This window comes from Rattus norvegicus, chromosome 1 (assembly GCF_036323735.1).
Source record: "Rattus norvegicus strain BN/NHsdMcwi chromosome 1, GRCr8, whole genome shotgun sequence".
Taxonomy (NCBI): Eukaryota; Metazoa; Chordata; class Mammalia; order Rodentia; family Muridae; genus Rattus; species Rattus norvegicus.
This window is the reverse complement of record NC_086019.1, coordinates 129,268,904-129,295,901: the sequence shown is the minus strand read 5'-3', so window position 1 is coordinate 129,295,901 and position 26,998 is coordinate 129,268,904. Positions and strand designations below refer to the sequence as shown.

Genomic DNA, 26,998 nt, shown 5'->3' with positions numbered 1-26,998 from the left:
AGTCCACCTCTGGGGCAGGATCAATGTTATCCAGTCCTTTCTGCTGTACTGACATCGTCTGATAGCCATCAGAGGCCACAGCCACACTGGCCATAGGCCAGTTGCATGGGGATCTTCCCAGGGCTCCAGAAGTAGAACTTTCCCTAAAGTTTATGTTTTTTCTTTCACAAGGCTAGTACGGGGTGAGCAATTCCTTGGGAAAAACATTTTGTCCTTCAGGGAAACTCTGCCCTGTGGTAAACAATCAGGCCTCCTCTGTGCATATGCATGCCTGTGTGCTTGTGTGCATGCAGGTGTGTTTCTATGTGTGGGTGTCTGTGTGTGTCTATGTGTATGTGTCTAGAGGACATGAGGAAAACCTTTAAAAGCAGACTGGGAAATCTTTTTCATTTTATTTGTATAAATGGTCTCACACTTTAACCTAGGCTAGCCTGGAAATTCACTCTGGAGCCTCAGTGGCTATCATCCTGCCTCAGCCTCCCATGTGCTAAGACTATAGGTGTGGGGCACCCTGCCCTCGAAAGTCATTTTTTTAAAAGCCCTAAATATTGGCTTTGCAAAAACTAGCTAATTTTATTATGCAAAAAACCTTACAGACAAAGGCTTACTGCAAACATTCTGAGAATTACTTTCTATAGACATCACTGTGACACAGGTTGGCACACAAGTCCCTAATATGCAAAAATGCTTATGATTTATAAGCTGTGAACATGACAACCTCATAAGAAAGAAATTGGCAACAAATAATTGAGTTTGGAAAAATAGATCCAGACATTCAGGAGACAGATACAGAGATATATTATTGTCATGGTAATAGGAAAGTGCAGTTTATGAATTTTCATAATGGGGCCTTTTTGCTTTGTTCTGTTTTGTTTTCCTGGAGGCAAGTCTAGAACCCAAGGCCTCAGGCACGCTAGGCAAGTAGCCCACTGAGCAATCCTTCAGTGCAGCTGGGCCCTTTATAAATGAAGGCCCCTCAGCCCTGGAGAGTTGAGTGCAGATCTAGGGATCTCACTTGGAAACAAAGAGAAGCAAACACCATGTCCTCCCTGGTGACAAGTAGGATGGTGGACAGGAGCATGGGCTGGGAACAATCACAGCCACTTGAACCACTTGCTGGTGGCCAACTTTGTGTGCCCTGCCTTCCACTCGAACATGTGGGATCCTTCTGGGGCCCAGGGCAATGACACCGGAAAGTAGTCACATCGCTTAGTGGGGTCAGCAGCAGCCTATGGAAATGACTACATAGGAAGGTGAAGCTGCACAGCGAGAGACTCAGTGGAGTGAGCTGGCAGCCAGTTGAGGGCACAACCTGAAAGGCTACCTGGCAGAGGGAGTCATGGCATTGGTAAATGACAAAGACCTCCTGAGTTTTCAATTGCGTCTGGAATGTTGAGGGCCACCCTTGAGTGAATGAAGGCAAAGATGGCCTTGCCAGCCCTCGTTCTCAGTAGCGTCCTTCTCTCAGGGAGGCTGACCCTGGGGTAAAGAGTTATCTATAAAGGACGACTTGTTTGCACATGGACAGTTAAATTCCAGGGTGGTTTACGTACATTCAGTCAGTCATATTTGTTCAGTTGCCTTGTCCAAAAATAATTTGGATGATCGTTTTTACGGTAAAATTCAGACGAGTGGAGTCGGTCATAAATAACTTGAATAAATAACAGCTCATAAATACCTCGAGCTGTCTTCTCTCCAATCCGGTTTCCACCGTTTTCACCAGTTGGCTGGGGGTGTGACAGGTGTTGCCTGCGTTCTGAGACTATTCCCCTCATCCGTCACTTAAGGAGCCTTCATAAACACCAGGGTGAAACTGCAGACTTGGCCAGCCCCATGGCCAGCTGCTCCGTGTTCCCTTGCTGGGCAAGAAAGCACACCTTCTCCCATTAGCTGCCCTCCCAGGAAAAATGTGAAGCCGTTTCATTGGAAGGGGGAAAGAGAGCACTTTTGAACATCTTTCTACAGGGCAAGGGCTGGGACAAAGTCGCCTTGGCAAGCTTGCCGCAACTTTATTTCCACAGCTGCAGGGAATCCTGCTAACAGCCCAGTGAGCTGGGCAGGGTTTCCTAAGTGTTCATCTTAGTGGTCTGGCATCATCTCTCCCAGAACGGTCTCTGAGGCCAGGTTACCCTATGACCATCAGTACTGCTGCTCCATGGGTGATGAGATGCTAGTCACTGAAGGAGGGAGGGAGGGAGGGAGGGAGGGAGGGAGGGAGGGAGGGAGGGAGGGAGGGAGATCTCCGTAACCCAACGTGATTTCAGCCCTCCAAAAGAATGTAGCCTTCTCCATCCTCTACATAAAAACAATGTTGCCTTCTCCATCCTCTACATAAAAACAATGTAGCCTTCTCCATCCTCTACATAAAAACAATGTACCCTTCTCCATCCTCTACATAAAAACAATGTTGCCTTCTCCATCCACTACATAAAAACAATGTTGCCTTCTCCATCCTCTACATAAAAACAATGTTGCCTTCTCCATCCGCTACATAAAAACAATGTTGCCTTCTCCATCCGCTACATAAAAACAATGTTGCCTTCTCCATCCGCTACATCTTCTGCGGCTGGCAGAGCATCCCAGCAGGGGACTTGGAGGCAGTGCATGCATCTTGGATTCCCTGGTTTCCAATGCGATATCCTGTCCATTATCCTTGTTTGTCGGAGGAGGGAGTAAGGGGAGGATAAAGGTTGCTCAGAGACCCTGCTGTAGCCTAAACCCCTGAATCCCATTAATGTGCCTTTCCGAGCTCTGTATGACATTCTTTCTCTACACAAAGGCTCTGGTGCTGTGGAAACGGCAAGTGTGACGTGATCTTAATGGTAATCTCATAATTAGACCCATGAATGAACTTGTTCGAATACTAAAGAGATGGCTGGTCTCTAGAGTAGTAACATCTTAAGCAACATTAAAAAACAAAAAGCAAACAAAAAACCTTGGCCCCTAATATTTTTCTTTGTTGATTAGCACTACTGCATATTTTAAAACAAAGTGAGTAGTTGCCCTTCTAGTAAGTTCTTTCTCTAGAAGTAACTATGAGTTTGTGTAACATGGATGCATGTACATGTGTCCGTTCATGTGTGTTGTATGTGCATGCACATATGTAACACTCATATGCTAGGATAATACATGTGTGCATATCTGCAGACATTTTCTGTCACACCATTAAGCCATTTTAGGGACATGGTTCTGCAGCTGGCTTTTCCAAGTTTTCAGAAACCACCACATTACACACATACATGTGACCTTCACTGTGCTTTGTAAGCATTGCATGTTCTTCCAGTGTTTAGTCCCCTGTGGACATATAGCAATGAAACATGTGTCACTGTCTCGAGTCTATGCTATTGCAAGCAGTATGTCATGGAGTGTCACCCTCTTGGTCACATGTGCATAAGGGTGTCTGGAGAATTAGAATCGACAGGTCAGGGAGATAAGCATTGTTGGTTTCCCAACACGCTCTCCAGACATCACAGCCATTTGCACAACATCTCCACACTGTGGTCACCTAGAACCATTGAGAAACATGATCTCTTTTGACTTTTCTTCGCAGCGTCCGTGCTAGAATTCCCAGCTTTTCTAAGCGAGTCTTTGGAGGTCCTTTGTCTGAATGACAACCATCTTGATGCAGTTCCTCCGTCAGTCTGCCTGCTGAAGAACCTCTCAGAGCTCTACTTGGGCAAGTAAGTTGGTGTTGAGGGCAGCAGCCCTGTGAGACAGAAGTCTTTCCTTTCATGGAGAGGGACCAGGCAGAAGGCCCATCTGAGAAGCAATAGCTGGGTTTCCAGACTGGGTATGGAAGGTGGAGGGAGGAGGATGGATAGCCATAGTTTGCTGCTTGACTGAACGACAGCGAGGAGAACAGTTACATCCCTGACCCCTTCGTGTACTGAACTTTATGGTGTGCCAGGTCCTTCCTGTCAGGCCTGAAGCAGCATGCAAAACTTGAGTGCCATAGAATGTGTTGCCTTAAGGTTGAAAATCTAGAGTCTTGTAAGAGGAAGTAGCGGCCATCTTAGTAGTAGTAAAAGAGTGGGGCATGTGTTGGACGGGGACCCTGTCTGAAGCTGTGGGGACCCACAAAAGACAGCACTAATGTTATCATTCCTGATGCTGCAGGGGCCATGGTGGGTTTAGTGTTTTAATGGAACATTGACATTAAGGCCTAAGGCATGTGTCTTGGAGTGGAGCTTGACAGTGGTCACCACAGACTGGGAAGGCTTATGAGAGCCATAGGCCTGTGTCCACGAATGCATTTCCCTCACGCTGACTTGTTCACTTCAGTAACCCTGGTCTCCGAGAGCTCCCTCCGGAGCTAGGCCAGCTGGGAAACCTCTGGCAACTGGACATTGAAGATCTGAACATTGGCAACGTGCCTGCAGAGGTCAGGAAAGAAGGTAGGGGCTCCTCCGCTCTGTCCCACTCGCAACCTTAGAAAGATAACTGACGTTCCCTTGGTGAGTTTTAAGAATGGGATTAGTAGGTAAACGAACCCAATTCCAGCCTCATGGTTTGGGGAGATGCTGAGAAACTGGCCCCAACATAGCAGCTACCCACGGTGACATGATTAAAAACAGTTAGGTAGTAAACTATGCCAACTAAGGCGGCCAGATGTCATCCTTGAGTCCTGACTTTCACACTTAAGCTTTGGGGTGGTTATTATCGTCCCTTCCCTCACTAAGACCCAAACATCTTTCCTTGCAACTTATAGAAATGGTCCCTTTGGGATGGAACTTGGCCTCCTAAAACATGGGGGTGCCTTCCCTTTCTACACCAGCCGGGGCGCCCACTCTTTTCCTCCTCTGACTTCTCACAGGCCCAAAAGCAACGCTGTCTTTCCTGCGTGCTCAGCTGCGCAAAGCAGAGAAGTGTAAACTGATGAAGATGATCCTCGTGGGCCCCCCACGCCAGGGCAAGTCCACACTCCTGGAGATCTTACAGACAGGGAAGGCCCCGCAGCCAGCACACAGCGAAGCCACTGTCAGGACCACCAAGTGGGAGCTCCAGAGACCAGCAGGCTCCAAAGCCAAGGTGAAGAATGGTGGACATGCAGTCCCTGTGGGCGGGAAGGACCTCCCCATGGGCTGTTCTCTGTTCCCCTGGAGATCCTGGGCCTTCTGAGTCCAAGGCCCAAGATGTTCTGTGCTGCTCTGGACCAGCTCTTGCCAAGATCGACAAGTCTGTTCTTTCCATGACCTCGCTGTCTTTCTATCAGAATGGAGTCAAGGCTCTTGGCCAGGGGTTCTTGACCTGACTGTCTGTTGGATTCCCCTGCGGGGTTTTTAATGAACATTTTCTCAGGCTTCAAACCTGGCCTCAGTGACGTAGACTCATATAGGCGAGGGTGGAGCTCCCCTGGGACTAAGAACAAAATACCACGGAAGGCAGTGAGAGATACCTCAGCATCCAAACTCCCTTAAAAGCAGAGCAGGAAGGCATCCCAGGATCCACGCCCCCTTCCTGATGCCTGCTTTCGTTGAGTTTTCCAAAAGTTCCAGTAAATGTTTAAAATGAATTTTTCACCAACCCGTTCATCACCCTCGCTTCCACTCAGGACCAAGCAGGTAGAAGTAAACTTTTGTTTTTTAACCTTTTGAAGCAGAGAAGAGCCTGGGGTCTCAGGCATGCCACTCATGCTAGCTACTGTTATGTTGTGTTAGGACCAAAGTATGAAATACCGCGCAGGGACGACTTAGAGGAGAGCACGTGTACTTCGGCTTGTGGTCCCAGAGGGTTCAGTCCATGGTTGCTTGGCCCCTTGTATTGAGCAGAAGAACATCATGACAGTGGTTGAAGTGTGTGATAAGGACAGCTGTTCACATCATGGGGGACAGGAAGCAGGCAGTGACAGGAAGTGGCCAGATAATATTCTCCCAAGGACCCGCCTTTAGTGACCTACTTCCTGTACGTATGCCTTACCTCCCTAAGTTCCTAGAACTTCCTGAGGTTTCACTAGCAGAGGACCAAGTGTTCAAGACAGAGACCTCCAGCAGGCATTTCAAACTCAAACTGTAACAGCATTCCATCCAAAGAACACACAGACAGCAGCTCTACCCTGAGTGCCAGACAATGCCACACTTATCTGTCACACACGTGATTCTGTCTGCCTGCGATAACTCTGGGATCCAGGGTAGAGAGAGGTTTACAGGGCAGAAAGCTGAGAAGCCATGTCCAGCCGGGGCATGGTTTTCTTCTCCAAACCCAGTACAATGAGCGGTATGTTTGACTGCAGAGTTTCTCCCATAAAACCCCCTTCCAAATCGGGGAAATCCAGTTTGAGCAATGGAGCCTTTAGGTTGAAGGTGTAAGCTAATGTACGGTGGAGCTGGTCCTCTTAAGAATGGGGACCTTGGGACCAGAAGGACGGGTCAGTGGGACAGCCTGTGCTGAGCATGGGCAAGGCCATGAGTTCAATCCCCAGCACCCAGAATAAAAATAAAAACAGGGTCCTGTCTTCTCGGTTCAGAACACGGAGATAATGAATACCAGGCCCACTCAGAGCAGACAGGGAGTGACTAGCTGACTCACGTCTGAAAGTTCTCTAGAATAACCAGAATCTTCTACAGTCCCCTTGGCTTTACTGTTTTGACAGTGAGTCAGTCACTTTTGCTCCCAGCTGCTCTTCAGTGAATAGGCGCCCAGGCTTGAGGGGTGGACGGCATGAAAGCCCCCGCCTTCACATTAAAGGCTGACGCTGCTCTTGTGAGCAACGAAGCCCATCCCCCTCTGTGCGGCTGACCTTTAGCTGGCTGAGAACAGCTGTCTGCTTCATCTTTGTACAAAACCAGGTCAGCATGCTGTCTATGCCTTGGAGGCCAAAATGCTGCCTCATGGAAATGACTCCTGGCTATGGCTAACTGCAGCCTCGGTTTCTCCGCCAGCTCTGAGCTCATGCAGTGACAGAGAGACCATTTACACAGCCTTCCTGGCAGTCCAGTTCCTGTTGTTGGATTCTCACGTGGGAGAAGTTTCCCATCCTCGTTGGTGGCCTCTAACCTTTGACCTACATGAGTTCTGGGACGCCTCCTCCTCCATATGGGCCTTGCACAGAGGGTGGGAGCCATGATGTCAAAGTGGGGGCCCTCCTGCAACCAGATGTCTTCCAACTGTGGGAAGCCTAAGATAACTAACACAGCAGGCCACGATCTCCTCAGATACCCTGCTCTGTTAGCTTCACATAGAAGCCCCCAGACGTCTACCTTTGTGCCGCTGGGCTGGATTCCCTGGTCAGGATTGTTAATTCCTAAGACACGCCGGAGCCTGGATGTTTCCCATAGCCATGACTTTTCCAGATCCATTACAAGTTGTACATTTCATTGTAATTTCCTTGCCTCTGTGGTCACTCAAATGCCCCTTTCTGTGTCTTATTGTTCAAGTAGGTTGAGTCTGTGGAGTTCAACGTCTGGGACATCGGGGGCCCTGCCAGCATGGCCACAGTCAATCAGTGCTTCTTCACAGATAAGGCCCTATATGTGGTGGTCTGGAACCTGGCCCTGGGGGAAGAAGCTGTGGCCAACCTCCAGTTCTGGCTTCTCAACATTGAGGTAAGGAGCCACCCTCTAGAGTTCGGGTCCCAGCCTCCCACAGTTCTGTGGTCTGAAGTGCTGTGCGGACTACAGAGAAAAGGGACCACACAAGGAAAAGACTCTATTCTTGTTGAAGGGCTCCCCCCAGAGGGCCCAATGTCTTCCAACTGTGGGGAGCCCCACGACTTGGTTCTTGGTTGATTTTCACATCAAGAACCAGAGGCCTCCTGGGCCTGAGGGCCCAGTGTGCTTGCTATACCCTTATTTACCTTAAACCCTATAACCTTGTGTGTGCAAGGCAGGCAGTACTCCCTCTCCGTGTAAAGGTGCCATTGGCCTGACACAGGCTTCTCCCTCAGTAGACAGAAGGACCAGGTCTCCCTCTCCATGGGCTAAACACATTGCATGAAGCAGATCAGTTCATAAGAGTCCGTGCCCCTCAGTTCATAATGGACCCATGATCTTAGAGTCCACAGGAGGGTGGCTGAGCATGGACCACTAACATCCAAGGTTGGCACACTTGCACGTTGAGGAAACTGTTCTCCACTCTTTATTCAGAGCAAAGATACAGGGCTTAGCTGTGGGGTTCTGTTTCAGGCCAAGGCCCCAAACGCCGTTGTGCTGGTGGTTGGGACACATCTGGACCTTATCGAAGCTAAATTCCGAGTAGAGAGGATCGCAACACTGCGTGCCTACGTGCTGGCCCTCTGCCGCTCACCATCGGGGTCCAGAGCTACAGGATTCCCAGACATCACTTTCAAACACTTGCAGTGAGTATCGTCTACTCTCTCTCTTGCCACTACAAGACGGGATCACTAAGATCCCATCCTGCCTGGGATCTGTCACGTGTATGAGACAGGCTCCTCTGGACAGAGGGTGGCACCGTGAGCAGGGGATGACCCATTGGATGATTAGAGAGAGACAGGGTCTCCAGACTCCATAACTGTCTGTCCTTCCTTCCTTCCTTCTTTCCTTCCTTCTTTCCTTCCTTCTTTCCTTCCTTCCTTCCTTCCTTCTTTCCTTCCTTCTTTCCTTCCTTCCTTCCTTCCTTCCTTCCTGGGCTCTCTCCTCCCATCAGGGCCAGTGCCTAGAGCACACAGCTCCCCTGGAACGAAGACACGTGAATGTGAGCACTGTCCACAGTACTTTCAGATCAAGGACCAACATCCCAGTCCTTGTGTTGGCTCTAACTAGATCTGAGACAGCTGCTACGTCTGAAGCAGCTGCAGAGTGTGAGGCAGGGCGGTCTGGTGCTGAGGAGAATGGCTACCCTGGCTGTGTTGCTCAGTTAACCTCTTGTCAGTGGCCACCACCTTGCCAGGGTTGTGACGCTCAGACCATGCATCTGAGGCTCAGTAACAGAAGTGAGAATCCCTGAGCAGACTAAATGGGTGTTGCTTCAGCTACTCTTGGATTCCCTCACTCTGGGTGTGATGGCATGGGTGCTGGGACACAGGTCAGCCTGACTCGAATGCAACATCAGGATTTGGGGGCGGGGGGACCCCTGGTATGCCCCAAGAAAGACTTGGAAGGGTCTTCAATAGCAGGAGTGCTGGCTGGTTCATAGTCAAAGCCTCAACAAGCATATATCTTTCCAAGCTAACACCCTTGGGAAGCCCAGTACCTCTGGGCCTTACTCTTCCTCTGTGAATTCAGTCTATTGGGAAGACAGACCAAACTGGCATGCTATAGGACATCCAGCATGGGGCTGTGCACAGAGAAAGGCCCCCAAAGCCTTCCTATTCTCTCTTTTAATGACTTCTCGAGGTTTGTCACCATTTGGGACAAATCTCCAGGGAAACTGGGATGTTATGCGCCCTGAAGCAAAGAGGTGGCATGTCGATTGAGCCCCAGTGTTTGCACATACAGCGAGATCTCCTGCAAGAATCTGGAAGGGCAGGAGGGGCTGAGGCAACTGATCTTCCATGTCACGTGCAACATGAAGGACGTGGGCAGCACTATCGGCTGTCAAAAACTCGCTGGCAGGCTGGTGAGTGTCCCCGCACGCAGTCGGGTCAGAGGGTCCTGCTTCCCACTACTGGGATCCACGCTTCTGTCCCCTTCCTTGCTGTAAGGCACATGTCTGTGTTTAAGGTCAGTAGTTCCAGGTGGGAGCAGGGAAGGATCAGCGGCTCTCACAATAGACCTGGCATGACTAGATCTGCTGTGACCTTGTACGTTTGTCCCCCACCTGAGGTGGGGCAAAGCCATGCTCTGAGACGTGTTTGCAGTTCTAATGCCGTAAAGACATGTCTTCTGGTCCTAAGACCATAGAGTGGGATGATAGTGGGGAGTTTTGGTGCAGGCGACACATACTCCTTACACCTGAGAGGCCCATCTTTGCCCCACCTGCACCCAGATCCCCAGGAGCTACATAAGCCTACAGGAGGCTGTGCTGGCTGAACAACAGCGCCGCAGCCTGGAAGATCAAGTACAGTACCTGACGGACAGGCAGCTGGAGCAGCTGGTGGAGCAGACGCCTGGCAATGACATCAAAGACTATGAGGACCTGCAGTCTGGTAGGCCAGGAGTGGGTACCCAGGGAGCATAGGTATAGGGGACCGGAGGCTGGCAGAAGGTGGGGCGAGACACCTGGGAGGCTCTTGGTCACCACATCTCCACCTGGGCCCTCAGCACAGCAGGCTAGCAGGTTTACATGACAGCGCTCAACACCTCCTGGTGTCTGCCTGCCTACCTGCTGCCTCCCTCCACTTCTCCCTGCTGCCTCCCCTCCACCTGCCCCTTTTCCACTGGACAGAGAACATGGCAACTACCCTGCAGAGGACACACGTAGGCACAAATCGAACTGGTCACCACCCTCCAGGACCTTGGTCCAGGAAAATAACTAGGTTAAAAAACAGTTACAACCAGTTCTTACTGCTCATGGTGGTTAGCATCCAAAATGTCACCACAGCTATCTACTGCATTGTCGGATACAGACCACTGCTCCTGGTGAAAAATAAGGTTAGGTTCTTGCCTACTTCTGGTCACACTGTCATCAATGAAGCAGTCAATGACCTTGTTTCACACATGACTCTGTTCTGGTTTCCTTTCATTTGTTGTGATAAAATGCCCTGACCACAGAAACTTAGAGGAGGAGAGGGTTTACTTGGCTTACAGTTCCAGGTTCCAGTCCATCACTGAGATTAAGTCAAAGCAGAAATCCTGGAAGCTCGTCACATCACATCCATAGTCAAGAGGAAAGAGAGACAAACAGACTTCTGCAGGCTGATGGCTCAGTTTCTTGTAGCTTCCTTCTTTTTTTTATATTATTTAGGATTCCCTGTCTAGGGAATGGTGCCGCCCACAATGGGCAATTTCAATTAATAATCAAGGCAGTCTCTCACAGACCAAACTGATGTAGATCACTCCTCAACTGAGATTCTTCTAGGTGATTCAGGGTTGTATCAAGTAAACAAGAACTAACCAACACATATATCTTATTTAATGACTTAACAGGTATTGCTGAATTATTATTAGCTCATGCAGTGGCCTTTATATAGTTTCTGCTTCAACACTGTTTATCTAATGCCGTAGTTTCTCTATAAATCCCAGTCTTGCACTTGGAAACACTAGACAACCTTTTAGCCCTGTTTTTGAGGGTCATTTTAGACAGCAAAATTATCCCAGATGCACAAACATTTTAAACATGGCAATAAATAGACCATAAAAGGGACACTCACGGGATAAGAGCTCAGTTAGGAACATGTACATAAGACAAAGTACATTTTTCACGCAGCTCAGCAAGTGCCTACGGGGAACTGTGAAAGCGGGCTCAAGTGTTGCTTTCGGAGGATCACGAGTACATTTCATCAAGTGGTGAAATTTCCAGATACTAAGTCTGAGAACAAAGACTACTTGTAGTTGCCTGGCCATCAGCTCAGGATATTGGCAAGAGTCACAGGATGTCACCAGGCTCCAGCTGCCCACCATCCGATGGGCCTGGCATGGCAGAAATATTGGCTTCATCCTGAGTCCCCTTGGGTCCTTATGTGGTTCTGACACAACTTCCTCCCTCCCTCTTTGCAGCCATCAGCTTCCTCATAGAAACCGGAACCCTGCTGCACTTCCCAGACACGAGCCATGGCCTAAGGAATCTCTACTTCCTGGATCCCATCTGGCTCTCTGAATGCCTACAGAGGATCTTTAATATCAAGGGCTCGCGGTCGGTGGCGAAGAATGGGGTGATCCGAGCAGAGGACCTCAGGATGCTGCTGGTGGGGACAGGCTTCACGCAGCAGACGGAGGAGCAATACTTCCAGTTCCTTGCCAAGTTCGAGATTGCCCTTCCGGTTGCCAATGACAGGTAAGTCCACAGGCTGGGCTATGCTGAAGAGAGGAATGGGGTCTTGAGGATACTGGAGGCCTAAGATTTCCAGGGCTACTACTACCAAGATAACTAGATCCTGGGGATATCCAGTTGCCCGACATAGGACAGCAGGAGGGAAGACAAAGGTCCCCACATTGATGATCCAGTATCTGGTGCCATGGGCTACTCTTGGGGCGGTTGGAAGAAATCCACTTATTGAAATCGGTTAGAAAAATATGCAAGAAGAGTTCCCCTTGGAGCAGATCTTGGCTTGGTTATATGATGAATAAAAAGAATCTATGACATGGACACGCATGTCAGTTACACAGACTCAGAATGCACTTTCAGATCAATAATGGCACTGAGGGTGGCTGGCTTGGCAGGCTCAGACCTGGGCCTCCCCAGTGTCACTCCTGGAAGGCTGGTGTAACACTTGGAAGCAGGACCAAGTCCCCTGCTTTCTTTTCTCTGCTACCTCATCTCACTGGGCACGTCATCCGCAAGGCCCCAAAATGTCCCTATCATGTGCTTCTTACTCCACCCCTCCACTGTGTGACCCTGTCTTCTGCTTATCCTGAGGACATCCATGGCCTCCCCTGTATCCAGGTTTCACTTGCTACCAGGTTTACTTCCCGATGAAAAGAAGGAATAGAAGGTGCTATAAATTCCTTCACTGTAAATGCTAGGCCATCCCCAGCCACATAATGAAATTTCTCACCATCCTACTCAGACCCACATGGGACATGACTCATCCTTTGTCCAGTGTACCCCATACTGTATAAGCCACCCCCTTGCTAAGTAGCCACCTTGGTTATAAACTTAACTGTCCTGATATGGCTTTGCTTACATTTAATCCCTAAAGCACAAGGTACTGATGTTGGAAAATTATGGCAACATGTTGTTATAATTGTTCTATCATTGTTTTATTATATAGTGTCTTTTGTTATTTGGGTAATGTGGTGGTTTGAATATGTTTGGCCCCCATAGACTCATCTGTTTGAATGCTTGACCCACAGGGAGTGATACTATTAGGAAGTGCGTCCTTGTGAGAATAGGTGTGGCCTTATTGGAGGAAATGTGCCACCATAGGGTGGATTTTGACATTGTATGCATAAGAAGAGCCATCCTCTCCTGGCTGCCTTCAGATCACAAGATATAGAACTCTCAGCTCTTCCAGGCCCATGCCTGCCTGCACACTGCCATGCTTCCTGGCATGATGACAATGGACTGAACCTCTGATCCTGGGACTCAGCCCCAATTAAATGTTGTCCTTTATAAGAATTGCCTTGGTCATGGTGTCTCTTCACAGCAATGGAAACTCTAACTAAGACTGGTATTATTTTCTTAAAGCTCATTTTGTCTGATTTTAAAATAACCACACACTGACTTCTGAAGGCCTTTTAGCCTTTAATTCCAACTGTGCTCCCTTCCCTGAATTCTTTTATTATCAATTTATCTGGGGATTTCTATTACAACAGTTATCTTATTGACAAGGAATTATCCAACACAATGATCTCTGGTTTAAATGGGAATATACCTAGCTCATTTAGTGTGATTAGTTTTATAGTTGGGTTCAAGTCTAGTAGCTAATCATTTGTTTTATATTTATAGCATTTAGTTTGTTCCTTTGTTTTGTTCTACCTTCTTCTGGGTTAATGACTTTCTCAGCCTTTCTGTTCATCCTACCTGTTCTAGATGCTGTCTTCCACTAGGTGTTAGGATGCCCATCCTTAGTAGTGTCTTCTCACAGGCCTCTTCCCCACATCACCCACATTACTCCACGTCAGCACTCAACTTCCTGAGCATCACAACTGCCAACACCCCAAACCCTGCAATGGGCCCCTGAGAGGGCTGAGGAAGGCACATGGGGACCAGAGCTCTGGTGGCTACCCAGTCTCTAGATGTCCTGGCATGGGTCTGTTCACTTCTGGGTTTGATGCTGATATGGCCATGAGGCAGCAGCTAGTGCCCAAAACCCATAGTCCTTTGTGGGTTATCTGCCATAGAACACACCACTGCGCTGTGCCCCACTCCAGAGCCCTACCATAGTACCACCAGAGACGTCTAGGAAGCTGGACTGGTCTCTGGAAAGCCATTCTAGAGATTCTGCTGGTGTAAACTGGGTATCCATGGAGACAGCCTGCTTAGCTGTATGGGGTTGTGGAGGGAGGTTCTCAAGACCTTCTAGCTCCCTTATGGGAACCATGAGCAGAGTCCTAAAGAGAGAACCCTCGAAAAGGAATTCAAGGTCCGTGGTTTCCAGGAGACACAATCTTGGGGCAGACTTTTTGGTCCTGTAGCTCGTAGAATATTTCTGCTCCTTCTTCAGTGTTCCCTGAGCCTTAGGTGCAGGAGCTGTGCTATAGATGGATCATTTGCAGCTGGGAAATCTACAATCAGTTGTCTCTGCATTTTGACCAATTATGATAATAGTCTCTGTCAGCTGCCAGGGGAGCTTCTCCGATGTCAGGTGTGAGCAACACTGGTCCATGACTATAAGGATGAATTTTAGAATACAGTCGGGAGATTCTCTGGTCTCCATGGGCCCTATACACATGGCACACAGAGATGCACGCAGGAAAAACAGCTGTATGCATAATAATAATATTTTTTAAAAGAGGAAAGAATCCAGCTGCTGCCTCTCCTGGATACCCTGTGCCTGCTCTACGCCTGCCCCCTCAGCTCACAACTTACAGCACGTAGTGGATGTCACTTTCCAGATGCATTTGTAGGGAGGGACTTCCCAGCTGTCAGCTCTTTTAAATGACAGCGGACAAGCACGCCGAGGTCACGCAGTGATACAGCGTTTTAACGATGACCATGTGCGCTTGCGTTCTCATAAAACATTTGTTTTGTGCGAAGTCTCTGTGTTCTAAGTTTTAAGGCCGCTGTGTTGTTTTAATTAGCCAAGAACAATAAACAGCTTCGAAGACCAGAAACAGTTACCCTGACCCCAATATCTGCGTTGTCCCCAGAGCCGTGCAGCTGTATTTGTTTTCCCTCCATCAACCAAAGTCGATGTTAAGTGATTGCACAACCACAGCTCAGTTTTCTGAGAAGCAACTTCGATTTGCTGTGTCTGGCATTTTTACGCCTTTATATCTTTTCCCTCCGCCTCAGTCTAGCTTCTCGAACTCTATAGGGAGGGCCTCTGGCAAGCTGAGCCTTGTCAGCAGAGGCCTTCCCACAGCCCAGTCCAGCATCTGCAAGGAGCAGGGTGCTGTAGCAGATCTCAGGCTGTGGTAACCAGCCTCTTCCCTTGTGTGTTTCAGTTACCTCCTACCACACCTCCTCCCATCCAAACCTGGGCTGGACACCCACAGCATGCGGCACCCAATGGCTAACACCATCCAGCGGGTGTTTAAGATGAGCTTCGTGCCTGTTGGCTTCTGGCAAAGGTTCATAGCACGGATGCTGATCAGCTTGGCTGAGATGGACCTGCAGGTAGCGTGGTTTCTGAAAGGGGAAGGCATAGGGGTGGAAGAGCTTCTTAAAGCACACTGTTAGGGGAAGGCTATATCCTCTGTGTTAGTGAGACCTGACTGAAGGTTGCTTTCCTGCAGAGATGTAACTGATGCAGTGCCAGGAAGCATACTTAGCATGAATCCGTTGTCCTTGGCTAGGAATGCCAAGTTTTTAATCCGTCTTGCTTAGACTACTCCCTCCTCGAGTTAGTTAGCCATTTCCAAGTCACTGTGAAACTTGTTCTAGCAGAAGCAGGGTCCCCCACAAAGCCACCATGGTTTTGGTGCAGCAGCTATGATCCGGGCCAAGAACTAGGATTTTAAATCACGTCCCTGACATCATGGTCTTGCTACCCTGGGTATACACAAGGAATCCATTACTGACAACAACCTTTCCCAGATCACCCAAATTTGCAAGCTTGGTTGTAAGCACCCACACCTAAGTATTATGATAAGGGCAACTCACTGGAGTTGGTTCTCTCCATTCCTCTTGTAGGCCCCAGAGATCGAACTCAGGTGGTCAGGCTTAGCAGTGAGCATCTGTACTAAGCCACCTCACTGAGAACCTAAGGGTTAGATACTCATCCCATGCCCAGCCTTCATCACTCGGACTTTGTAAAGCTCATGGTGATACCACTCTACAGCCAAGCTTGGAATCATCATTGGAAAAAAAATCCCTTGGCTTTGGTCACAATGAAGAGCCAACCCATGGCTTAAGTTCTGTGGGTCCAGTCAGAGTTATGGAGAGGTGGCCAAGCTGCCAGTCAACAGTAATTTCCTGTAAGACAGTCCCACAGAAGTAATATTTGCCTAGAGCAGTAGTTCTCAATGTGGCGTTCACAGACCAGCAAAATTACCTCACCTGAGCTCCTGTGAGAGATGCTCACTGTCAAGCCCCAACTCCAGATTTACCACCTCAGAAACTTCAGGATGGAGTCCTGCTCTGTTGTTGACAGGACCTCCGGGAGTTCATGCCACACTCTACAGTTTGTGAATCTCTAATGTGCACTCCGACTGTTGAAATGTTGAAACTTTTTGACATTGATCTCTGCTTGAGTTTGCTTTTGCCACCCTCTAATTAGAGTGCCCTTATTGAATTATAACTCCTTGGCTCAGTAAAGATGGTCTTTGATCGTCCCATTTTATGGGAAGAAAAATAAACAAAAGAGGATGAAAATCAATCAAAACCGTTGCAGCCTGTGTTGTGGATGTCGGGGACGTGGCGGGGGTGGATGGGTGGGGAGGGTGTCTCTTTCTGATGTCAAAATGGTTCACTGTCTAACCTTGTGTGCTGGCGCTGCCTCTCCTAGGGTCCCCTCTGTCCTCTGCCCTCCATTTGAACTGTGTCCTGCTGTCTTCTAAGTGGGAGGTCGATATCCCCCCACCTCACACTGTGGGAGGCTGAGGTCATGGGGAGGGGGATGGGCTGGGAGGGAGCACCAACAGCATGTCTGGCTGAGAAATCGGTGCAGGAGGAAATCCTGTTAGAATTCAGACAGGAGAAGGGGGAGAAGAGTTCAGCCTCGCATTCATCAGAGACACGCAGATTCGAGAGGCAATAGCAGCGTCTCCATTTGTTGAGCTGTCACAGTAACAAAGAGCCCTGGTGGGTGGGCAGTGAATGTGATAATAGTCTCTTCCTTTTCAAACCCCTCTGTGCATCCAGAGCCTTAAAACTGCCAGACCCTAGACCTGGCATCCCACCGCTGAATGTCTACACTGAGGGAACTAGAGAAATCTTCATGAGCTTTTCATGTTCGTGGCACTGTTATCTTGAAGGGACCAGAAGGGCCAACCCACTAGAAAGGAATGGTTCAGAAGTCACTATCATAGGAAAATTAACTTTAAGTGATTTTTTTTTATAGCAAGGGCTCCGTGATATTTTCAGAGCACACCTTGTTTTTTACATCTGCGTGTGTAATAAGAGAATTCCTGGACTCAAACCTACTCATACCTTCCTGCTGGGGGTTAAACTGTTGACTGCTTTTTTCTTCTGCTACGTTTTTCTGCATTGTCTAATGCAGACGTCCACTTGGGAAGTCTGGGCGGAAAGTCTTCAGAGAAGAACAACCTATTTGTAATCCCTAGGAAAATCAGTTCCCAGGGTACCCTGGAGACCCTTCCACACCATTCGGCCTTTGACTTGGTGGGGGGGCGGGTAGCAGGCGTGGGAGGCACGGGTCCATTTATCAAGATGGGGCCAGCTCGGCCTGCTCGGAGCTCCGCACAAGGCCAGCGAGGAGCCCAGAATTCTTAAGCAGGGTCCTTTCTCTCCCGTCTTTCAGCTTTTTGAAAACAAGAAGAATACGAAAAGCAGGAACCGGAAAGTCACCATTTACAGCTTTACAGGGAACCAGAGAAACCGCTGCAGCACATTCAGAGTCCGAAGGAATCAGACCATCTACTGGCAGGAAGGGCTGCTGGTCACTTTCGATGGGGGCTACCTCAGGTGGGAACACTGGGGGAGCCCCCAGGCAGCCGTCCTGTGAGAGCCCTGACTCAGTGTCCTTCCCACTTGGAGTCCCGAGTCCTCTGCTCATCGTGGTAGCTTGCTAGAAATAGAGACCCTCCCTGTGAATGTCCCTCTGGCCCCATCTTCCTACCCTCCCCCAGCTCCTTCAGGATAGACTGAGGGAAGCCATAGTCCAGGATTTAAGTTCACTCCAGTTGGGGGAATAGGGACAAGGACAAGTTAGATCATAAAAACTTTTAAATAAACAGGAGAGTCACCTCAATATCCTGCAGGGCACACCAACCCTTAGGGTCCTGATTAAGTCCATCCTTGGAAACAGGGAAATCGCCCCAGGTTCTTGACGGTGCTCCTTTTTGTTTCCGGGTTACAGTGTGGAATCCTCAGACGTGAACTGGAAAAAGAAAAAAAGCGGAGGGATTAAAATCGTCTGCCAGTCAGAAATGAGGGACTTCTCAGCAATGGCTTTTATCACAGACCACGTCAACTCCCTGATCGACCAGTGGTTCCCCGGTAAGAGAATATTCTGGAACCAAGTCTTTGATCATGCTTACATATATGCATGTATGTATGTATATATGAATATGTATACATATGTGTATATGTATATATTTGTCTATCATATATGTATATATACATATGCACATATATGTGTATGTGTGTATATATGTATGTGTACATAATGCACATACATATATATGTATGCACACATATACATATCTATGTCATATGTGCATATGTATATACATGACTGCCTCTTTGAGAAAGCAAAATTGCCACCAGGATTCAGCCCTTTGCCGAGAGTCCTGCTCCAGGCTGGGGTGGGAGGTCCTGTGGGATAAGTGTGACACAGGGAATGTGTCACAGAACAGAACTAGCTAGGTCTCCTGGATGTCCAAAATATTTGGGGAAGGTATGTCTCTGGGTCTCACATGTGGTCAATGACATTGTTAGTGTGAGTCATACATGTGTTATGTAATCAGTGGGATTGACACCAGGGGGACCCAAATGTGGAGGACAGTCCCTGGTGTAGGGTCAGTGAGGGAGGAGGGCAGAGCTGCAGTGTCAGTTCCTCCTTCCCTGTGAGTCCCTGGTGGAGAGCAAGCCAGGTAGAGAGGAAGCCATCCACACAGCCCTACTCAGACCCTTTGAATCCATTTCCCTATGGACAGTTTACCCAAAGAAAACACTTTTTGAAGCGAACTCCCGGGGGGGGGCCTCTTGCTTTGCTACTGGGGTGGACCAGAGTAGCAGCAGGGGGTGGGGAGGCTGAGGGGCAGCCACAGGAAGGCAGTTGTGGGGAGGAGCCTACTGAGTGAGAACTGAACTCCTTCAGCCTCTGGAAACCAGAGTAGGCTTGTCCGTCACAGCCTTAGTCCCAGGAGGAGAGTGGGCCCTGGATACAAACCGCAGACACGGAGGCTGCCTCAAAGAGTGACCAACCTGTAAAGTGGCTTAGGAAGGGGGTTCTCAGAGAAAACAACTAGTGTGTGAGTCAGGGTGACTAGAGGCCTCCTGGCCAGTCAATGGGGTCCCGAGCCCTGTATCAACTCTCCAGCCGTTTTGTAGCCCCTAGCAGCCTATGCCCTGCCTCAGTGGGTGCTAGGGATGTGGCACGTAGACCAAGTAGCCAGTAATCTGAGAGGCAGATTGGCAACATGGCCAGGCATTTGAGACAAGATGTCCTAGAGCCAACAACCAAGAGTCTCTCTCCCTGTGGCTGTCAGATGCACCCGGGACATCTAGGAATCCACACTGCCCTGTACATAGCCAGTCACTGCCCTGCCCCGGGGTACTTTTGTGGGTACTTCTTAGTACCTCCTAATGAGAGGGACACAGAGAAGAGGTGTATCCTACTAGGAGAACGCACATCAAATGTCCAGCTTTACCATAGTCTTTTGTATTCATTATCCCTAACTTCCCTAGAATATGCCGGCAAGCCTTCTGTTTCTAACTTGTACTAACTGTGGTTAGCGTAAGACTATAACTCAGATTCAACCCAGCCATTCAGGTAAAGTCCCCTCCACTCCACTCTTGTCTAGCCTTCTTCTCTCAGCCTTCCAAGAACTACCGGCAACTTTTACTCAGGGTCTAGACCATGGGTGACCCTTCCGTGGTGAGTCCTTTGGCCTCAACAATTTTCCTGTCCAAAACATCACCAGAAGGCAAGGACAGTTGATATCCGCTGTACCCCCAGTATTTGGGAAGCTGAGACCAGAGAATCTTAAGTTTGGGACCAGCCTCGGCTATGTAATCAAACCCTGCCTTAAAATCAAAACCAAAGCAATCAGGCACCCCAGAGTAGTCCTGGATTTCTGGCTCTCTTGGGCTCAGGTAGGAGCAGACAGAACCTCTGATATGAAAGCCAGCCAGGCTTAGAGTTCTAGGGTACTGATCAGAGCACCCACAGCCAGTTCACAGGAGCTGTCTCCTCCTCTGTTCCTGTTTAGCCCTGACAGCCACAGAAAGTGACGGGACCCCACTTATGGAGCAGTATGTGCCCTGCCCCGTCTGTGAAGCATCCTGGGCCCAGCATGCAGATCCAAACGAGAGGTCGGAGAGCGTGCAGTACTTCGATATGGAAGATTGTGTGCTCACAGCCATTGAAGGGAACTTCATCTCCTGCCCCAGACACCCAGACCTCCCAGTGCCACTTCAGGAGCTTGTACCAGAGCTGTTTATGACTGACTTCCCAGCCAGGTATGCTCCACGGTTCTTCCCAGAACAGGGCGGCCTGCTGCACACCTCTCCTACCGTCTCACTGCTTAGCACCATAACTATGCAGTGGCAGTAACTTCCTGCCGAGTCTCAGGTGACTTAGATCCCCATCCTAAGCTTCCTGGAAGAAACTGGACCAATGGCTTTCCACTGGAGTGCTCGGCAGGCTCTGCCGCAACTTGGCTCATAGAGCCACAGCCTGCTCCTCTGTGGATTAGCATTCCTTTCTGCTGGGTTGGGCCTCCTTAGATTCCCACACTGTTGCCCACTGGAGGACAGAAGGACATTGGAGGACGCAGCTGTTCACTGGTCTCGCTGGATGGGGAACACTCCCGTGCCTGAGCCTTGTCTTTCTTTTGGAGCAAGGGTTGATGCCCGGCTGCAGGCACACTCTTCCAGCTCATGCTACCCCTACCCTCCCAAGAAGGTAGCTGGGGGACAAAAATAGTGCAAAAAAAACAGAGAGACCTTGGCTGGTCCCGTCCAAAGGGAAACAGCCACAAAATGTAAGTCCTCCATCTTCTTTAATGCACAGGAGCCACGCCTGTGATGCGGACTCCTTGCGGACAGTCCTTCAACCTTTTTGGACTTCAGTTGTTGCCATTCATTTCTGGAGTTGTGGGGAACTGTCCTTGCCAGTGGCGAGCTATATCTGGTTTCTTTAACTTTCTTTCCTTTAAGGAGATCTGTTTCTCTCCCTTTTTCACTGTCCCAGACGGCTCTAGGGCACAGTGTGCTGCTCCACATCCCACTTCCAGGGACTTGTTGAAATTTAAAATGGGCCTGGGAAATACCTCAGTGACAGTGTGAAGCCCTGTGCTCAAAACCCGATGGTAAGAGAGGATAATTAATTAGCAAAGGACAAGTCTCATTCAAGTTTGTTCAGTGTCTCCTGCAGGCTCAGGATGGAGACAGCAAGGACCACTCTGCTGGGAAGTGGCTTTTCTTCACTCCTGGGTTCTCTCCATGGGCATGCGACTGTGTGTGAGCACAAGTCACATGTTGGGGAAGTTGCTAGGTTAGGTGCCCTTAAGGTTTCGGACATTTCATTTATCTGCCAAACCTTGTGGATTTATGCCTCAGCACAGAGGCACCAACTGGCTGCAGGGTTCCTGCTGTGGCTTCAAGGAGCCATACTGGACGGCCCTTACTGCTTTGGATCTAGTCTTGGGCACAGTAGGATTGTGAGATGAGGTTGTCTGTTAGGAAGTAGAAAACCTCAACAGCCCAAGTGGGAGTCTGTCCAGAGAGGGGGCCCAGGCTATCTGCTGGGGCCCAGTCAGCCCTGACAGGGGAGTCTGACAGGCTGAGATCTGCCCTGTGGCTCCTGCAGAAGTCTGCATTTTTTAAAGCTTGCATAAGCCGTAGAAGGACCCATAGCATTCCTCTGGTGCCCACAGACCATCTTAGACAGTCCCCCCACACCTGTTCTTCCTAAACAAGGGATTTACCATGGCACTTGAAGAGCATTCCCTGACCATGCTCAACCACATGCCCGAGGCTGCCGAGGATGCAGGGGACATGACTGAGCTGTGCTAAATCGCAAAATCACAGAGATCAATGCACCTACGGGGACAGGAGGGCTCACTAGCGCCCTTGGCCTGGAAGGCAGGCTGGCACACGTCCTGATGGGGACCTGAGGAGACCTCCGTGGAGTGGGCTGCCTCTCTCCTGCCCGAGAAGCCCTTCCTCCCTTTGCTTCCTGTTTTGTCTTTCATGCCACTGCTTCTAAAGAAAAAGGAGAATCTCAGGAAGTAAGAGGCCAAGGGATCCATGCAGACCCAGAGTCAGTGAGGGGTTGAAGAAGGATGCCCCCCAAAGCCCCAAGCTCTGCATGCTAGCCCCTGAGCATTACTGTGAAAGCCTGCATCTCTGTACCCTGAAACCCCATTTTGTCCCATTCATCTGAGCTTCCTGAAAAGCCCTAGCTTGGCCCTATGTTCCTCAGCTGCTTACCCCAGAGCCATCAGGCTCAAGGGTCTTCCCAGAAGGCTGCTGGGGTTGTGAGAAAGCAGCCATATTTCTAGAAGCCCAACAGAAATCTGTTTCACAAGGCTCCAGACCAGCAAGGAGGCTAAAACTCCCTATGAAACCCCAGTCCCCAGGCATGGGGACACTAGCTCTGTGTGACGGAGGATGATTACTCTCCCAGGAGAAACTAGCAACTGAGTCTAGGACACCTGAGGACACCTAAGGTTGGAGGCTAACCCCTTCTCTGTGTGTGCTGTAGGCTTTTCCTGGAGAACAGCAAGCTGGAGCACACAGAGGGTGAGAACAGCATCCTGGGCCAAGGTGGCAGTGGCACAGTCATCTACCAGGCCCAGTACCAGGGCCAGCCTGTGGCTGTGAAGAGATTCCACATCAAGAAGTTCAAGAATTCTGCTAATGCCCCGGCAGGTAACCAGGTCATTCTCCAGATACACAAACCCAAAGGTGTCTGAAGTCCAGGCTACCTTAGAGAGGACGGAAGTCACACGTGCATGTGGGGTGGGAGGTGAGGAGGACTGGGGCTGGTATAGCTGGTGCAGCTCTGCTTTGTGTCTGACCTGGAGTACAAGCTAGAGAGCCAAGCCAAGTGAGGCCACAATATGGCTGCCTGTCTAGACAGAAGCGTGTGTTAGCGGAGACCACTCTGCTACTCTACGAGCTTCATGCCTGCCAAAGGCCTGGTACATATGGGTGGGTAGTCTGAGGTGGAACCACCTGGAACCTGGTGGTTTTCCACCCTTCCACTTTGTTCCCAGACACAAGGACTCTGAGAGTTCTTATATATGAGTAAATGTTAGGCCAATAGCTTTGGCACTGTTCCCTGACTAGCTCATATCTCAATAATAGAGTTAATTTTAGTCTACATTCTTCCAGAGGTCAGTTACCTCTCCTTCAGCATTCTGGGATGACTCTCCAACATCTGACTATGTCCCAGAATTCCTCTCCCTCTTCCTCTCCCTCTCCTTCTCTCCCTCTCCCTCTCCTTCTCTCCCTCTCCCTCTCCTTCTCTCCCTCTCCCTCTCCTTCTCTCCCTCTCCCTCTCCTTCTCTCCCTCTCCCTCTCCTTCTCTCCCTCTCCCTCTCCCTCTCCTTCTCTCCCTCTCCCTCTCCTTCTCTCCCTCTCCCTCTCCCTCTACTTCTCTCCCTCTCCCTCTCCTTCTCTCCCTCTCCCTCTACTTCTCTCCCTCTCCTTCTCCGTCTTTTTCTCTAAGCCAGAACTCTTATCTCCTATTTCCTGCCTTAGCTCATTGGCCACAGACTTTTTTACTGACAGGTGATGCTTCATTGAGTACAGGAGATTCTCTCCACAGTCTGACGTCAGGTAGACTCCTCATCTGCAGGTCTCCATGTCCTGTGCAAGCAGAAAGCTGTAGGATGAAAGATAAGACAATGGGGCAAACTTTGTAAATAGATATTTGGGATGTTCCCTCCCCACTACTCCCCCACCCTACACCACACAAAGAAAAGCCAAGAGGCGGGACCCTCAGACCTGCATATCAAATGCAGTCTAAGAACTCTTTCCAGTGGGAGGGGTCATCAGTACTCCTGTCAATCCATTTCTGTTGCTGCCACAGAAGACCCCATGCTGGGGAATTGCTAAACAAAGGAAGTTGTTTAGCTCAGGGCTGTGGTGTGTGAGAGAGAGCCCAGAGCTTAGTGCTGGAGGATCTTGGTACTATATCATCCCAGAAGGCTGAGTGAGAGAGAACACCGGGCCAAGAAGGGGACTGTATTTCTGTTTCTAACAAGCCCACCCCTGTGATAACTGACAAAGTCTTAACATGGCTACATTAAGTTTTCTACACATGAACACTGGGAGTGGAGAGGAGACGAGTTCTAACCATAGCGCCATGTTGCGCTCAGCCCAGGCCTCCCTGCTCTAGCCCCTTGTTCAGGATAGGTCACGCTGAGATCACAAAGCCACTGTGTATTCTTTGGTATAAAAATTAGAATCATAGAAACCAGAAAGAAAGAATTCAATTTGCAATTCTTTGAAGAGAATATGGGATTCTGCACTGATCTAACAGTCTTGGTTGACAACCCTCAGGCTGATAAAAGCCCTCCCAGAAATCCTGGACTTTGCAAAGACTATCAGAAGTCAGTGATGCTTCATACACAGCTGTGCCCATTAGAAAATACCTTACACCGTGGTAATAAAAAGCACCTGGAATTGTGATTAACTAGGGTACCTTGAGTCCCAACTGGTAATTTAACTAATGAAGTATCCAATGCACATGCACTGAGCCAAAGCCAAGAGCTGACAAGGGAATGAGCCAACCCCATGAATAAGTCTACAGAGGTTACCACCCTATAATAAAAAATAAATTCTTAACGGGTTAATGAGTCAGTGTGAGAATGGACCTTTCCTTTAGGAGCCGAATGGCGGTGCACTCAAGCCCTTGCACAACCAGTGAGCTGATCAATAAGGCAACAGACCCCACCTTTAAAATCTGTGGGGGAAGGAATAGAAACGGGAAACAAAACAGTCAGGACTCGGTTATACCCTGCCTAGTGGCTTCAGAGACAGATGATCCTGTGTGGACCGGTCACAGCCAGGGGTGCAGCAAGCATCCAGAGTCTCCTGCAGGCCATCGTGCAGGAGATGCATGGATGCTCAAGGGTGCTGGAAGAAGTTACAGCATGGTGGAAGTCTCTCCTCCCTGCTGTAGACCTTTCTCCTCTAAAGAGAATGTCATAGGCCCACAGCCCTGGACAGATGCCCCAGGGGCTGATGCTAATGGTAGTTTTCACTCCCACTAGTCCAGGCTACTTGATAAGGAATAAGGTAACCTGCAGTGCCCCTGAGGGTGGAGGGGAAGGGGACTAATTACATTTCAGATAGTGCCTGAGCCAGGCTTTGAACACAGTAAGGGTATACAAAGGGAATGAGGTCGCTGGTACCTCTAAGTGAGTGGCAGCAGTGACTGAGGGCTGTAAGGGCATTCTCTAAGCCTTGAGGTTGGAGCCCTGTGGCTGTTCTCCCTGGAGGAAGCCTGAGGGAACCCAGGGAGTGCCCAGCAACTGTCACATATGACAAGGCCACATTAGCTCTTGAGAAAGGAAGAGGCTCGTGAAGGCCAGTTCAAATGTAGCCTGAGGACCTCCCTTTGGGGTCCTTGAACATAGCGCAGAAAAGGATTTCAGGGTGAGTCAAAGTGAAGCAAAGTAATCAAAGTTGTCTCTTTATAGAGACAGAGACAGTGCACACTGTGGATGTAAGTGGAAGCCAGCAGAGGGAAAAAGAGAGATCTTTAAGGATAATAGCACCCACCTAAGATGTGGGTGTGGCCACTCAGGAGAGTCAGCCCTTAAGTGCCTTAGAGTATGTGTGTGCAAGCATGTGTGTATGTGTGTGTGTGTGTGTGTGTGTGTGTGTGTGTGTATGCATTTGTATCTGAAATCTATAACCAGGCTCAAAGCTTAAGCAAAGTTTAATAATTAAACACAAAAATATGATGTAACTTACCTATCCTCCCATCTTAAAGACTCTTCTACTTGACAAGAAAATTGCTGTTTTACTGGGTTGAGGGCTGGTGTGGTGAGAGGATACTGAGGTAGGAAAACTCTAAGGTCTCCGGTCCGTCTGTCCCAGGCGAGCATAGTTCTTTTCTTGATGTGAGCACTCCTTTTGCAAGTACAGCTTAGGGAAGGGACTGGCACCCCTGAGGGCACTCTGGGTAGGTCTGTCAGCTGTGATGACTGTTTTGTTTTTGGGGGGTTTTTGTTTTGTTTTGTTTTGATTCCCAGTCAGAGGGGAGGTAATCAGATGCTAAGTAAGGAGTTTCTTCCCTTCTGCTGCCCCCTTAATTTTCCCTGACTTTCTATCCTGTCTTAGTCTCAGCCCCAAAATACCAGTCTTTAAGGCCAAATCCTGAGCACCAATACTACAATCCTCCCTGCAGTGCGTACTTTCAAATATAAGTCCGTCTTACCCAATCCTGTAATGCAAAGCTAAGTACGGCAGGCCCCCTGTGTCGTTGACCCTTAGAGGACAACCTACCTGACTAGGCCTGGGTCCAGTGGGGAGGCCATGGCCTGCACCTGCTATTCTTCCTAGGTAGCTGACGGCCTTGCTTTGTCCTGCAGACACCATGCTGAGGCACCTGAGAGCCATGGATGCCATGAAGAACTTCTCGGATTTCCGTCAGGAGGCCAGCATGCTGCATGCCTTGCAGCACCCCTGCATTGTGTCACTCATCGGCATCAGCATCCACCCCCTCTGCTTCGCCCTGGAGCTCGCCCCGCTGGGCAGCCTCAACACTGTGCTGTCTGAGAATGCCAAAGGTACCGCACTCCGAGAACATGCTACAGGGGCCATGCCCTTCCCTGGGCAGAAGGACAGGGCCTTCCTCTTACCTCCCACCGCCACCTTGCTTGCAAAAACAAAGTTATGGGTGGTTTCTTTTGCTGAGGTAGCTCAAGAGTTCATACTTTGGGGTTAGACAGAAGCAGACCTCAAGTCTTATAAGAAGAAAACAGCCCCAACTGGGAAGACACAGAGCCTCCAATGAGACAGCACCACTGGC

General features: G+C 49.4%; 1 protein-coding gene across 8 annotated transcripts in view; it reads left to right on the top strand.

The window, feature by feature from the left end:
• Lrrk1 (leucine-rich repeat kinase 1) overlaps window positions 1-26,998 on the top strand; it is a 135,403-nt gene that overhangs the window by 94,316 nt on the left and 14,089 nt on the right. For 7 of the 8 annotated variants that reach the window (XR_010052148.1, XM_063262481.1, XM_063262476.1 and 4 more), the window contains 14 exons: window positions 3,551-3,680; window positions 4,282-4,394; window positions 4,814-5,028; window positions 7,377-7,541; window positions 8,121-8,293; window positions 9,393-9,513; window positions 9,883-10,042; window positions 11,553-11,829; window positions 15,105-15,276; window positions 17,582-17,745; window positions 18,140-18,279; window positions 20,217-20,466; window positions 22,715-22,881; window positions 26,559-26,756. Coding sequence is in view for 7 of the 8 variants with exons in the window: in XM_063262481.1 (XP_063118551.1) it covers window positions 3,551-3,680; window positions 4,282-4,394; window positions 4,814-5,028; window positions 7,377-7,541; window positions 8,121-8,293; window positions 9,393-9,513; window positions 9,883-10,042; window positions 11,553-11,829; window positions 15,105-15,276; window positions 17,582-17,745; window positions 18,140-18,279; window positions 20,217-20,466; window positions 22,715-22,881; window positions 26,559-26,756 (2,445 nt within the window). In the remaining variant the exon portion in view is untranslated. Of the gene's footprint in view, window positions 1-3,550; window positions 3,681-4,281; window positions 4,395-4,813; window positions 5,029-7,373; window positions 7,542-8,120; window positions 8,294-9,392; window positions 9,514-9,882; window positions 10,043-11,552; window positions 11,830-15,104; window positions 15,277-17,581; window positions 17,746-18,139; window positions 18,280-20,216; window positions 20,467-22,714; window positions 22,882-26,558; window positions 26,757-26,998 lie in introns of those variants that run through there. The other variant, XM_039112688.2, reaches the window with a different exon arrangement.